The sequence below is a fragment of the Sciurus vulgaris genome, assembly GCF_902686455.1.
Source record: "Sciurus vulgaris genome assembly, chromosome: 1".
NCBI lineage: Eukaryota > Metazoa > Chordata > Mammalia > Rodentia > Sciuridae > Sciurus > Sciurus vulgaris.
The window spans coordinates 106651600-106665666 of NC_136461.1; the positions used below are offsets into that span (position 1 = coordinate 106651600).

At 37.6% G+C, this 14067-nt stretch overlaps 1 protein-coding gene across 1 annotated transcript in view; it reads right to left on the bottom strand.

The window, feature by feature from the left end:
• Positions 1–14067, bottom strand: part of SPAG17 (sperm associated antigen 17) — a 211042-nt gene that overhangs the window by 52124 nt on the left and 144851 nt on the right. The window contains exons 28-31 of the mRNA XM_079156427.1: positions 12681–12840; positions 6262–6479; positions 3332–3476; positions 808–962 (exon numbers count right to left, since the gene is read on the bottom strand). Coding sequence (XP_079012553.1) covers positions 808–962; positions 3332–3476; positions 6262–6479; positions 12681–12840 — 678 coding nt within the window. The remainder of the gene's footprint in view (positions 1–807; positions 963–3331; positions 3477–6261; positions 6480–12680; positions 12841–14067) is intronic.

The following is a 14067-nucleotide window of genomic DNA, read 5'->3' on the forward strand; positions in this document are numbered from 1 at the left end:
GGGAAGGCAAATCCTTTCAAGACTAAAGAGACTATAGGCTGACACCAGGTAGTTGTGTTTAAGAGGAAAATGAAGGGAGATGGGAGATGCTCCTCCTTGACCTTCCAAGAACAAAGCTTTGCTTCGGTTAGGCAAAGAGTTTGCCCAGGACTGCACAGGCAATATGCCCTCAGAAAGTAGGCATGGACTGGAGGAGGGGACAAAGAGCTAAGAATGAGACTTGAAGCTGAGTGCAGTAGCATATGCCTCTCATTCCAGTGGCTTGGGAGTCTGAGGCAGGAACTTTGCAGGTTCAAAGCCAGCCTCAGCAATTTAGTGAGGCTGACCTAGTGAGACATTGTCTCAAAATGAAAAAAGTTTTTTTTTAAAGGGCTGGGGATGTGGATCAGTGGTTAAGGGTGCTTGGGTTAAAAAAAAAAAAAAAAAAAAAAGAAAAAAGAAAAAAGAAGCTTGAGATGACTGGAGGGGAAGCTCAGCAGATAGGTAGGGGCCAGATCATCCTAATGCTTCTAACATCCACAGAACTAGCATATAAGGGATACTTAGCAAATGTATTTTCGTTTATAACCTAATCTGAAGTTACTGAACCTTTATAAAACAAGCAGGGCAATATTTTTCTGGAATAGATTACAAAAGGAACATGAATAAATTAAAGTCCGAGAAGCATATTCTAAGTTCAGGAGAAAAAAAGAAAAGAAAAAACAAGAGCAGTTTGCACTGCAGAAATGTTCACTGCCCTGGGGGAGTGGGTTTTCTTAGCAGAATGGACACTTACCTTGGGCAATCCTCATTTCCAACTAGGCCTACCTGGTACGTTCCCTGTGGCTTTGCAATAACAGATGTTCCATCCCCAAAGGTGGCGCAGCAGCTACTGTCCTCGCAGTTGGTGATAACAGTGGCATAGTGTGTGTTTTCTATCCGCATACACTTCACCTGTCTGGTGATGGTCTGGGGGTCTTCAGCTATGAGCAAAAGGCGTGGTAAGCAGATCTGAGATGAGGCAGACACTGGAAAACAGACCCTGTCCTGTGAATCTCGCTGCTGTCTCCTGGCTGTCTGGATTCCCGTGGAAAGCAGATTCCACAGGGTCGGAGTGTGGCCTATTCTGTCGATTCAGAATAATTCTTCCAGAACAAATTTTCACGCCAGTTATTCTCATTCTTTTTATTTTGAAAGTTTTTCAATTTGAAAAACTGAAAAGCGTAACATTTAAATTAACGCCCCTGGTATTCACCACTCAAAATTTATACTTGTTACTAGTTTGCCATATTCGTTTCAATATTTATAATATGTATATGAGAAAAATTATAAAGTTGAAGTTTCTCTTGTGCCTGGATTTAACTATTTCTTCAATCAATTTTTATAATATAAATATATATATCAAAACCAATAATTAATATTTTTTCCTTTAAATTTTAGAAAATTAAATGTTACTCTATGGAGTTATATGATTATGTACATTACTTCATGTAATTATGTGATTACATAATTCTACCTACCATTCTATATCTGCTTTTTTCTTTTAACAGTGTGTTGGAGCCTTGAGCATTCTTGATAAATGTGTGTGTGGGGAGGGGGCGGGGTAGGAAGAGGGAGAGAGCGGGAGATTCCTTATAACCATTATACAGTGTTCTTTTTGTATGAACACACCATATTTTATTTTTCTATTTTATAAATGCCCATTGAAGGGCATTTATGTTTTCACAGTATTTCAATGTGATAATCAGTGTTGAAAGTAGCACCCCTGCACTTGTTTCTTTGTAGAATATAGAAGAGTACCTCTTTCTACATATACATACAAACAAAATTAATGCATCATATTAAATACATGATTTTACAGAGCAGGAGTGGGGAGATGTGGGTCAAAGCTGCTAACTTACACATATACAGGATAAATGTGTAGAGATCTAACATACAGCATGAGAACTGTAATTGGTACTTTTTGTATTGTATGAAATATTCTAAGAAAGTAGATTTTAAGTGTTCTTAACACACACACAATAATTATGTGAGGTAATGGACATGTTAATTTGCTTGACTATAGTAATCATTTCACTATATATAAAGATATCAAAGCATCATGTTATACACCTTAAATATATACAATAAAAAAAAAAAAGCAGCTCTGGCATTTAGCAAAAGGGAATCAGGGAAAAACTTCCATTTAAAAAATACTCTTTAAATTCAGGATAGAAGAGTAATAGGCTCTTTGATTCTTTGAGCAGGTTCCAGTTAATTAGCAACTGCAGCTTCCTTTCTTTTTACACTACCTTGCTGACAATAAGATATGCTCAGATTTGAAGGAAGACCAACCCGAAGTCACCTGTTTATGCAAATTAGATGCCTTCAGGATCAAAGGAAACAGATCCGAGGGCTAATATCCAGGATGAGTGAGTCATGATTATTTGCTTTCACTTGACACCAATGTGGACCTTCGGTGGTATAATGAGAAAGACTATCCATACACTAACTAGAACTGTTATCACTCCTGTCTCTGTTGAGTATAAAGAGTGTAATAAAAGGTAGTCATGCATTCCCATCTTCGTTGCAGCTATTATCACAGCAGCCAAGATCTGGAAACAATCTAAGTGTCCATCATGGATGAACAGGTGAAGAAAATATGGTAAAGATACACAATAGGATGTCATTCAGCCTTAAAAAGGAAAGAAATCCTGTCATTTGCAGCAACATGAGTGAAAATGGAGTATATTATGTTAAGTAAATAAGCCAAGAACACAAAGAAAAATATTGCATGATCTTTCTTATATATGGACTCAAAAAAAGTTAAACTCACATGAGTGGAGAGTAGAATGGTGGCTCTTAAGGGTTATGGGGGTGGTCACAGTTTGGGGAGATGTTGGTCAAAGGACACAAAATTTCAGTTAGATAGGAGGACTAAGTTCACAAGATTTATTGCACCATATGGTGAGTGTAGTAAATAATAATATACTATGTCTCGTAAATTGCTAAGACAATCGACTAAGTTCTCACTACAAAAAGGATGTGTTGAGGTAAGGCATATATATGGTAATGAGATTGAGCCATTTTACAGCATATACATTTTCAACCCATCATGTTGCACGTGGCAAAGAGATGTGATTTTCGTCAGTTAAAAATTAAATTAGGAAACGACAAACAGCAAAATAGTAATAATAATAATAATGGCAATACAACACAAGGTTTTAATAGGTCCTTATATGGATTGCATAAGTGTTCTTTGATCTAATTTATGAAAAAAATATTTTTTCTTAGAAGTATGTTCAATAATCTTTAAGGATTGTTTCTATCTAATGCTGAGTTATAAAAATAGAACTTGAAAAATAAAACTTACTTGTTTCTTGATCTTCTGGAGAAATAATGTGATCTTCATAAACTTGATAAAAGGTTGTGATTCTGGTACCATCAGCATGATCGACGATTCGAGTACCATCTTTCCTTTGTACAATGACCACTTTGTCTTCTCGAGTTGTCATAACCTGAACATGTAAAGGCAGGGCAAAATCACTGGGCCAAGTGGTTAATCCCCAGTGCAGATATTGTTATGCTCCACTGAATACAAAGATAGTACCATCCTACTTACTTATTTTCAAGTGAAAGTTTTAGCTTATCTATCTGATCTACAATTTGCAACAATTCCTGAGGCAGACAGTTACTCCCAGTTTGCAGATGAACAAATTTAGGCTTAAGAAACTTCCCAATGCCAAAGCATATTTATAAATAACACATTAGCATCAGGACTGTGTTGACCCAGGTCTGTCTGGGAAAATGCCCCCCGGTCTTCTTTCCTAGGAAACTACAGAGTTAAATCTGGTGTATTGTGACTGCTTTTTATCCTGGGAATTCCTGCACTGCAAGACTATACTGGATGGGTGAACTACAAGTTGGCTTGTAGGTGCTGGGCCTAATGTCATCAGAGCAGTACATGGGGATTGGTTAGGAGATAGAGGCTGCAGCTCTTCTGTGTCAAGTTGATGTACACATCCATGCACTCCTATCTGAGGCTGTTGTGCATGCCCTGTGTGGATTTGAGGGGTTCAATCAAGTAGTTGTTGGGCTTCCCAGCTGGATGAGGATGCTGCACTGATCATGCTTTATTTCCTGTCTTATATCCTTCCCTGAAGCAATCAGAGATTAAAGTCTATTCTGTTCTGTTAGTTTGTCAGTCTTAGCCTGTGCTGTGATCCTTCTGTTCGGGTTGACAGGATTACTTTGGAAAATGGATAGAAGGTCTGAGAAGGAAAACATCAGAATCATCTCTGATAGGAAGAAAAGGAGTCAGTCCATTATCTTTCAGATATATTCCTGTGCAGTCTAAACGAACACAAATTTATAGAGTGCTGATCATGTGTCCTGTACTATGATAGGTGCTGGGGTACTATGAGGACAAGACTAAAGTTTAATTCTCTATTCTCTAGGAGTTACAGCCCAGGAGGTTAGTCATTGAGGAAGTGACTAAAGGGAACACATTTAGAAGGTCAAAGGGCCACTGTTTTCTGTAGTGAGGGTTCTGACCTGGTCCAGCTTCTTCTAAGGAAACAATGCTGAGCTCAGTCTTGGTGTGTTGGTGCAGAGTTGTATGCTTGAGACAAAGTATCCTGCCAAGGAGTGGGAAGAGACTGGGAGGCTAGGGATCAAGCTGGGAGGGCTTTGGCCTTCATCTTTAGGAGGGCAAAACATGACTGCAGAGTTTTTAATATATAGACTAGAATAGGAATCTTAGAAAAAAATCAGCTAGTCCTAGAAATCCTTCAGTTTGAAAGAACAATTGGATTCTTGCATATGGCAGCTAAATCACTGATGAGCTATTATGAACTGAATGTTTGGGTCCCCTGACCCCAATTTATATGCTGAAATCCAAAGCCCGACATTGACAGTATTAGAAGGCAGGACCTTTGGAAGATGAGGAGGTCATGAGGGCCTAGCCCTCACAGATGAGATTAATACCCTTATAAAATGGATCCCAGAGAGCATATGCATTTTCTTTCCACAACTAGAGAACTCCGCTGTCTGCAACCTAGAAGAGGGTGTTTACCAAGCCAGGCTATACTGGCACACACCCTACCTCAAACTTCTATCCTTCTGGAACTGCCAGAAACAAAATTCTGTTGTTAGAAGCCACCCAGGCTAGGTTGCTTTGTTACAGCAGCCTGAATAAATAAAACCACTGAAAACCACTTTCCTGAGAAAGTGCTTTGAGTCTAAAAAAAAAAAAAAAAAAAAAAAAAAGACAACAGCAATGGAAGAGAATATGCAATTATTTCAGAAGCAAACTGAAGAATGGGAAAAGTGCTAGGTTAGATAATGTAATTCATCTCAATAGCAAGCAGCTGTTTTGCTTTCGCCAGCAGCATGTGGTTACTAGAGATAAGACATCTAGGAAATTCTTCATTTTGCTTAGATTCAGAAGATGTTGCTGTGCTCCACCTGAAGTATTAGGGAAATAGCTAAAGAATGGAAGGAACCCAGTTCTTACTCACCAACAACTAGCCCTAATCTGGCCCCAGCACTTCCTGGATGTACACTCTTCACCACATTACATAACTTGCTGAGGTTCAGTTTCTTCATCTGTGTGCTAATGTACTTGGGTGTGAGGACCGAATGGGATAATGTACATAGAACCCCTGAAAGAAAAGCCTGGCACATGGAAGGTGCTGTTTAATTCAAGAGTTGTGATTTTCATACAACTCATTAGTCACTTATTCTTATGGTATAAATAAAATCTTTTGTATAGTTGCTCTTTGGTGTTGAATTCTTGAGTTATTCAAGATGTGAGTGTGATGTGAGTGTGTCACATCCTTAAATATATCTTTGAAGTGAAGGATCATGAACAAATTTCTATCACTCACTGTGATAGACACAAAGTAAGAATAGGGCATATAGCTTCTCGTTTCAAGAAGATAAGATATACATACAAGCATGTTTAACTTTAGGAAACACATGACATCATTAATCATATAGATCTTAAAGTGGTATAGAAAATCCATGACTTACCTTTCACTTCAAAAATTGGCATTTTGTTCTGATCTGGTTGTACCAATCGCACACACAAAGTTAGCATTCCATGATACAATATGTTTGTCTGATATACCATATAATGTGTTTAGAGTTGAGAAGATAGATTCATTCATCCATTCATCCATCCACCCATGCACTACTAAAAATTATTTATTTAAAATTTATTATTTGCCAGACACTCTTCAGCATATTGTTTCAGGGCTCTAATGGTTTGAAATTTTTGCAATAACCAGTAGTTTGCCATACCGTTCCATTGATAGGATCTGTGGCCTGAAAGGATAAAAATGGGGCCAAGTCTGTTATTCTTTCTAAGCCTTTGGTGCCAATCCGATTTCCTTCAGGTGTGGTTGTAAACCAGGTGCCTATGTGAACCTCCACAGGAGTTACTGTTTGAATTACTTCTGGTTGAGGTTCATGGGTTTCACTCTTATGTGCCATTGATGATTGATATTTGTGACCTTTTCCTGTGGAAATTAAAGTAAAATAAAGCATAACATCATTTATTTACATTATAAGTTTTGAAGCCATATAAACTACCTCAGATACCAAGGCATAGACAATGCTAAGTGGTCTTCACCAGTTATGTTATTTCTCAATAGGGAAAAATATCAGGTTATGAATATCTTAATTTTGGCACATGAGCCTTGGCTGGATCCCCATCACCTTCCCTGAAATATCCACAGCTTGCTGTCTGCTACGTAAAAGCTATTTGGTTAACTTCTGTACACTTTTATATTTTGCATACACCTTCCTGGGTCCCAGATTTGGGATTCTGTACTCTGGATTTTAAAGTCGACTTTTTCTCTTGCATGTGGGTCAAATGTTAAGATTTCTTCTTTTGATATCGAACTCCAGTCTATACCAGTTGTTGACTTCTGATTCCCCTCACTTTGTCATTTTGTTAATCACATGCAGCAAACATCTTTCTTTAAACCTGGTTCTGGGGAACAAACAGCCAGGTGTACCTTAGGCCTCTCATTAGGGAAGATGAATTTGTACAGTTTAAATACTACACTGATGAACATCTGACTCATTCCCCCATTTCCATCCTCCCAGCTGACATCCACTGGGAACAGAAAAACAGAATGGAAGGCATCCTCATGGAACTCTGAGATCAATATCTTGCTTTAAAAAACAAAACAAAACAAAACAAAAAATTACATATATATACACACACATACTCTATATTGGAAATTCCACATAGATCATTGATTCTTACAGAATGCTCAGAATTCTGGGTACTCAGAATTTGAAGTTTTGTTTTCCTCTGGGCCTGCTGCTTCTCTCTCGACCAGTCTATTTCCCACAACAAAAGGTCAGACCAAAAGCAAGAGGAAAGAAACAGGCATGGCTGGGATTCCATTTTCAGCAACATTGAAGACTTGAAAACAAGAATCCCGCTGAAAATGACTAAACACCAGAAAACATCTTCTAATCCAAAGTGTCCATGAGCTGGTAATGTAAGGCCCCCAAAAAGGAAACCCCAACTCTGTCCCATGGATGGACGGCAACCCCAATCAATCGTAGGAGGCGTCACTTGATGCGAACCGCAAGAGGTGTTTATTGTAGCGCGCTGGGACCCAACTCGAGGAGTCGAGTCCCTAGCAGAAAATCTTGTAGGTTTATAAAGGCAGAGACCACACATCGGGAGGAGTCACACATGAAAGGGGGAAAAGGGGGGACAAAGCTGCTGGGAAATTTCAAAGAGGGTCTGGGTTTGCTGATGGCATACAACATGTTTCACAATGTTTTACAACAGGGCGTAGATTCTGGTCAATAGTTTCTGGTAATCCTACTGTTTGAGCACTGTCTGGCTATCTGGCTCAATTTACCCTTTTACTCCCTGTTTGGGGCTATTTCCTGGAACAGCTTTAAGGGCTTTGTTCCCGTCACTGGGAGGGAGACCTTAGGGAGTTGAGATAAAACAGACAGCTTAAAAAAATGTCCATTCTTTCAGTAACTACAGTAAGATCAACACATTCCAAGGTCTGAGTAAAAGTTGTAAGGTCAGGGGAACAGCTAGTGGCCAAATAAAATCGGACAAATAAAATCAGACAGAAAGCAGCCAAAGCAAACTTTAGTGGAATTTGGCTCTCAGGGGAAATTCCCAGCCCCCCAGGGTACAGGTCGGGGTAGGGAGCTGGAGAAAATCCGCACTTGGCCCCCGCTACCTCTGGCTGCTCAGGGTCTTTATACACCGGAATGGGTGGGGGTCCTGCTGAATGATAGGTGGAGGTAAGGGGTCAGTGGAGTTTTCCTGCCCCTTTGCTCGCTGTGTGGCGCGCTGCCCTTTGCCTCAGTTGCTCCGCTCTCCCTTATAGTCAAATTAGTTGCCAAAATTCTGACCTAACAAAAGTGAGGCCTCAGAAAGGTGAAAACAGCACTGAAGTGGGCTTTTGTCCTGTGAGTCTGTCAAACTGGTTGACCTTGAGTACTTGCTTTCTTAGTGTTATAGGACTTGGGGAGGAATGGAACGGAGCCTACTCATTGTAGAGTGGGGTGAGTTCAATATGAGATGCCTCCAAAACTCTAAGACCTAAAGGCCTACACTTGGATTGTGTTAATTATCACCAGAAATAAACTCAAGCCTGCTCCTCCTCCACCAGAGGGCTGCCAGAAAAGTTGCCTGTGTTCAAACCCAGCAGAGGAGGCAAACAAGTTTGAGGTTGTGTAACCATAAGCAGATCCTTACACAGGTTTTGAGTAAAAATTCACACTGCTTGGATGACATGGTCAGAAATCCCTTAAATTAAATTCAATGTGATCCAAGACTATTGGGACCCTTACCACCTGCTAAAATCCTTTATAAAACTAAAATCCTTTCTAAAGAAATGCACCTGTATGACAGCCCCAAGAGTTAAGAGTCAAAGCAATGAATGAGAAGAAATGGCCACTTCATGGTCAAAAAGTACCAAAGACACAATGAAACACTCAAATGAGATCCAGAATAAACAATAGGAAGTAAAATCAGACCCACAGCACTTTAGCATTAGAATTAACAGACATAAAACAAACTGTGTTCACAATATGGTTCCAGTAGTAAAAGGGGCCAGAAGGAATGAGTAAAGAGAAGGTAGATTAGAAAGCAAAACAAAGAGAAGTCATGTCAAAAAATGTGATAACTGAAGTTTTAAAAAATTAACGTGCATGTTTAACAGGAGATAAAACATGGTTTTGAAGAGAGCTGAAAGAGATACAGAACAATTATTCAGAATGAAGCTGAGGGAGCCAAAGCAATAGGAATCATGAAAGATGTTAAAAGGCTTTTAACATATATTTCATGGAAATTACAGAAACAGAGGAGAAAGAATTGATTGAAAACAATATTTGAAGAGATAATTATTGAGAAATTTGCAGAATTAATGAAAGAGGCTAATCTACAGATCCAAGAAGCCCAATGCACTGCCCCCCCATAAATGAATAGAAATCTTCACATAACCAGATCATACTGAAGTTGTAATAAAAGCACAATATTTCAAAGGCAGATTATTTTTTAAAGCAACAACAATTAGACTGATAGTTCTTCGACAGCAACATCAGAAGCAAGGAGTGTGGAAGATTGTGAATAATGGGATAAAACACCTATTATTTAGAATTCTACGCACAGTGGATTTTCTTTCAAGAATGAGGACAATATAAAGACGTTTCAGAAAATATGAGTTATATGATAAGTGGGCTAAAATCTCTAAAAACAAAGAAGTTCCAATTTAATTTTTAAAATAGCTATCTACATGTTGCTCATAAGAGACACATTTAAACATAAGCCACAGAAACATAATTTAAACATAAGCCACAGAAAGTAAAATGTAAGTGTGGAAAAAGTTATATTGGTAAAGTATTAAATAATAGCTGGTGGGGCCTGGAGTTACTGTGCTATCTTGCAATAACTATTCCTTTGTCTCTCAGAACAAAGGAGAGATAACAAGGCCATCAGTATCAATGTGCAAATTCCACAACTCTGTTGTAACATAAGTCAGCAACTCTATCCTATAGAATTAGAAAGCCCAATCAGAATGTGTATTACCTTATATGGGAGACAAAGAGCTAGCAAGAGGAACTAAGAGGAATTAAGAAGAGATATACATGATAAGTCCCTGCTGTGCTCCACGGTAAGTCTTTGGATACTGAATCTTTTAGGACAATGTCAGCACCAATAAAATGCTGTTCCTGCTGAATGTGCCCTGTCTCTCTGTGTGAGAATCCCACAACACTGTGATAATCTAAGCACAGTAGACATTAGGAGAAAGAAAAAGTCCTAGGATAAAAAACACTGTAAAATGATGAAAGATTAAATTTACCAAGAATTTATAGCAATTCTAAAGTTGTAAGTATCTAAAATCATATCTTCAAAATACATGAAAGAAAACCTGATAGTCATTAAGAAAGACAAATTTATTTCTCAAGTAAAGAAATAAAAGATTAAATTATAAGCAGCAAGGCATAGAAGAGATTATTCTACCCTTTCAGGAAATTTAAACATACTTTTGCTGAATAAATTGATATAGTAAATTTTAAAATATGTGAAGTTTTAGGAAAATTTGGCCCAATGTCTGTTTTGTATAGTTCGTGAGGTAATTATTTTTAAAGAAATCTCTAAATAGCTGAAAGAAAATTGAAAGAATAACATTTTATGACACATGAAAATTATATGAACTTCAAGTTTTAGTGTTCATACTTTTATTGGAACACAACTGAGCCAAGGCTCATTTAATTATGTATTATCCATGGCTACGTTTATGCTCCAATAGTAAAGTTAAGTAATTGTGACAGAGACCATATAGCTCACAAAGTCTAAAATATTTAGTAGCTTGTTCTTTAGAAAAGTTAACTGAACTCAGATACAGATCTGGACAACACAACTAACAAGTTTTAACTAATAAATATAAAGAGAACACTATACAAAATAACTATAAGATACTTGTTGTTTTCAAGCACAGAATTTTTTAAAACCTTGACTATATGAGGTTACAAATCACATTTCAACACCTTTCAAACAATTAGTTTAAAATCAATTATAAAAGCAAACTAGAAACACATCATAGATTTGGAAAAGTAGGAAGAAGTTTAAATAATTTGAGAGTCAAAGGAAAAGCTGTAACAGAAATTAGGTAATAATTAGAACTAAAAAATAATTAAAATACTCTAAATAAAATAAAAAAATAATTAAAATATTTAATTAAAATAATTAAAATAAATTTTATTTTGTGAAAATTCACAAAATAAATGAAAAGCCAGCAAGCATCTCTTGGGGAACCATCCATGCCTAGCAAAATCAGGCTTGACTGAGCCATGGGATACAGAGGTCTGATTCCCAGGAATTGGCAGTCATGGGAAACTGTTCTAGACCACTGGGGAGTAAGTGGCCCTGTATGGGATATGCTAGTTCCCTGAGCAAATGACTTCCCTAACTCCACCCCATCCTTTTCCTCACAGAAGAAGCCTCTCCTGTCTGGGCCCCTTTACCTGTGTGACTATAAATAAAGGTGAAGGTAGGGTTGTCCATCTTGTTGGAGGCCAGATCTGATATGGCCGGATCCACCATACACCTTTCCAATTGAAAAGAGTATCAGCTCGTGTGAGTTTATTGATTAGAAAAATTTATTAGTAATTAATTGATTTATTGCTGGCACCACTGTCCTCCGGCAGTTAACCCTTCCCTCATCCACGCTGGACTTGGCTGAAACCACCACACATCTCTAAATGTTTAATCTTACCAGTAATCAAATAAATGCAGATGAGCATGATAATTAAATGCATTAATTACTAGTAAAGTTGAGTAAGGTTAAAATGATGATACTATCTAGTACTGCAAGAGTTTGAGGAAGTAGATATTTCCATACTGTGCCCGTGGTAGGGGCAGGCATGAGAAATACTTGTCAGGACAGCTATCTTGTCAATTCAATTATGGCAGACTTGGTTGCTTACTCAACAGTTATCAACCTTCTTTTCCCCTATTAGTCATGCTCTTCTCCTGAGAACAGAGCCAAAATTTTTAAGATACTTGCTTTCTCAGCCTCCTTCTGCAGCCAGATCTAGTCAATGAAATGCAAGAGGAGGTCAACTAGGCATCAGGGGGTCTGGAAATATTTTCCTCTGTAATGAAAAGAGACACTTGGGGAGAGTGCATGTACTCACTCTCTTTTCCTTCTCCCTGGAAGTTGCCCCATGAGGACTGTATGCGTAGGACTGCTGTGCCACCTTGCAACGATGAGGAAAAGGCCTATGGCACTCCAGATACGCCTATTCAGAAAGAATCTTTTTTTTTTTTTTTTTTTTTTTTTTGCTGTGCTGGGGATCGAACCCGGGGCCTGTGCTGTAAGGCAAGCACTTTACCAACTGAGCTATCTCCCCAGCCCAATTCAGAATCTTGACACCCTTGAACTGCTCAGTAAACCCTAAAGTAGCAGCCCAGGTGGTACAGTAATGTTGTGTAGGAATATATAATAGCATAGGAAAAGTTCATTTTTTATTACTAAGGGGAAAGAGCAGCAGTTCAGGAAACTATACATAATTCCACTATTGCAATAAATAATTATCTGTGTTTGCATATATCTGAATATATTCATAGCAAAGGTAAGAATTATTATGATAATGATGTTGAACATTGATTAAACACCTAAAGATTATATTAAAACCAGTATCAATTGACAGGCTTCTATTGTCACCTTTCTTTGGGATGGCAGTCTCAAATGGAGTCATTTCTGACTTTTGTTGAGAAACTGATTCCCTCAAATCTCCACTATGAGGGCTGGTGAGCATTTCAGGAGAAGGATAGACGTGACCTGAATCAGGACTACTGCTCACGGTGCCATCTGCAAAGAGGATCTGAAGGGAGAACAAGAGTGCTTAGCATTCTCAGAAGCAAGGAAAAGGTTAGTTAGCAATAAACATTCTGTATCCAACTGAAATAGGTTCAAAATAATCCAAAGAAGAAAGGCTGATGGCAGGCCTCCAAACTCGGCATCACAAAGTATGTTACAGAAGGGAAGATTTGGAGCTCAAACATAATAACTTAATAACCAGCATGATAATATAATTTTCTATTTTCCATTGACTTTCTGCTTTTTTTTCACTTTCCATCTTTTGTTGATTTAGTTTTTTTTCCATTGTTCACTCTTTTCCTATGCATCTTAAATTTTCAAATGAATACATTTAAAGATTACATATACTTACATGTATAGTTTCTACTATTATCTACTTACTATGTATGGTATCTTTAGGGTACTGCAGATACATCTATCAGTATCAGTATATACAGTCTCCCAGTAAATATGACAAGGAAATCAAATGTGTACCCGGTTCTTATTTTTTATAGGTAACTGGTTCCCTTTGGGAGGTTTTGAAGATTTTCTTTCTGAGCAGTCTTAAAATTGTATGATGACATATTTACATGATCTTATAGAAATAAACTAGTGTTAGTCCTGATTGGCACTTGATTGATCTATGTTATCTGAAATATTTTTTTTAAGTGTTGGAAAATTTCTTAGGTTATTTTTTAATTATATTCCCCCCTTCATTCTGTTTTCTTCTTCTAGAAATTCTACAACATATATCCCTTTTCTACAACTTTATTTAATCTCCCTGATAATCTACCCCTTACTCCTTTATCTTCCACAATTATTTTACATTTATAAGCACTCTTGCTTTTTCCCATAAGTTTTTTAAAATCACTATTTTGTTGAGAAATTATTAACCTCTCAAGTCTTTGCCTATATTACTTAATTTTTTGTTGTTAAGTATTTATTCTCATTTTGGGGTGATTTTTTAAATGTATTGAAATTTATGCTTTATTTTCATGAGGTTGATTTCCATGCAGGTTGATGATTCCTAGGTGTATGGTCTCCATTCTTGTTGGAAATCCCTATTGGTTTCATGATTTCTGGTTCCCAACCTCCAGACAGTAGGAAGTAACATTCAGAACTGCCCTGATTTTCTGAATCCAGAGGTGAAAAATGTGTTAGAACTCTCATTTTCATTTTTTACAGTTTTCTCTTGGGCATGTTGGTTCTCATTTCTCCATCTGTCTGATCTGACCTGACTTGTATTTTCTAG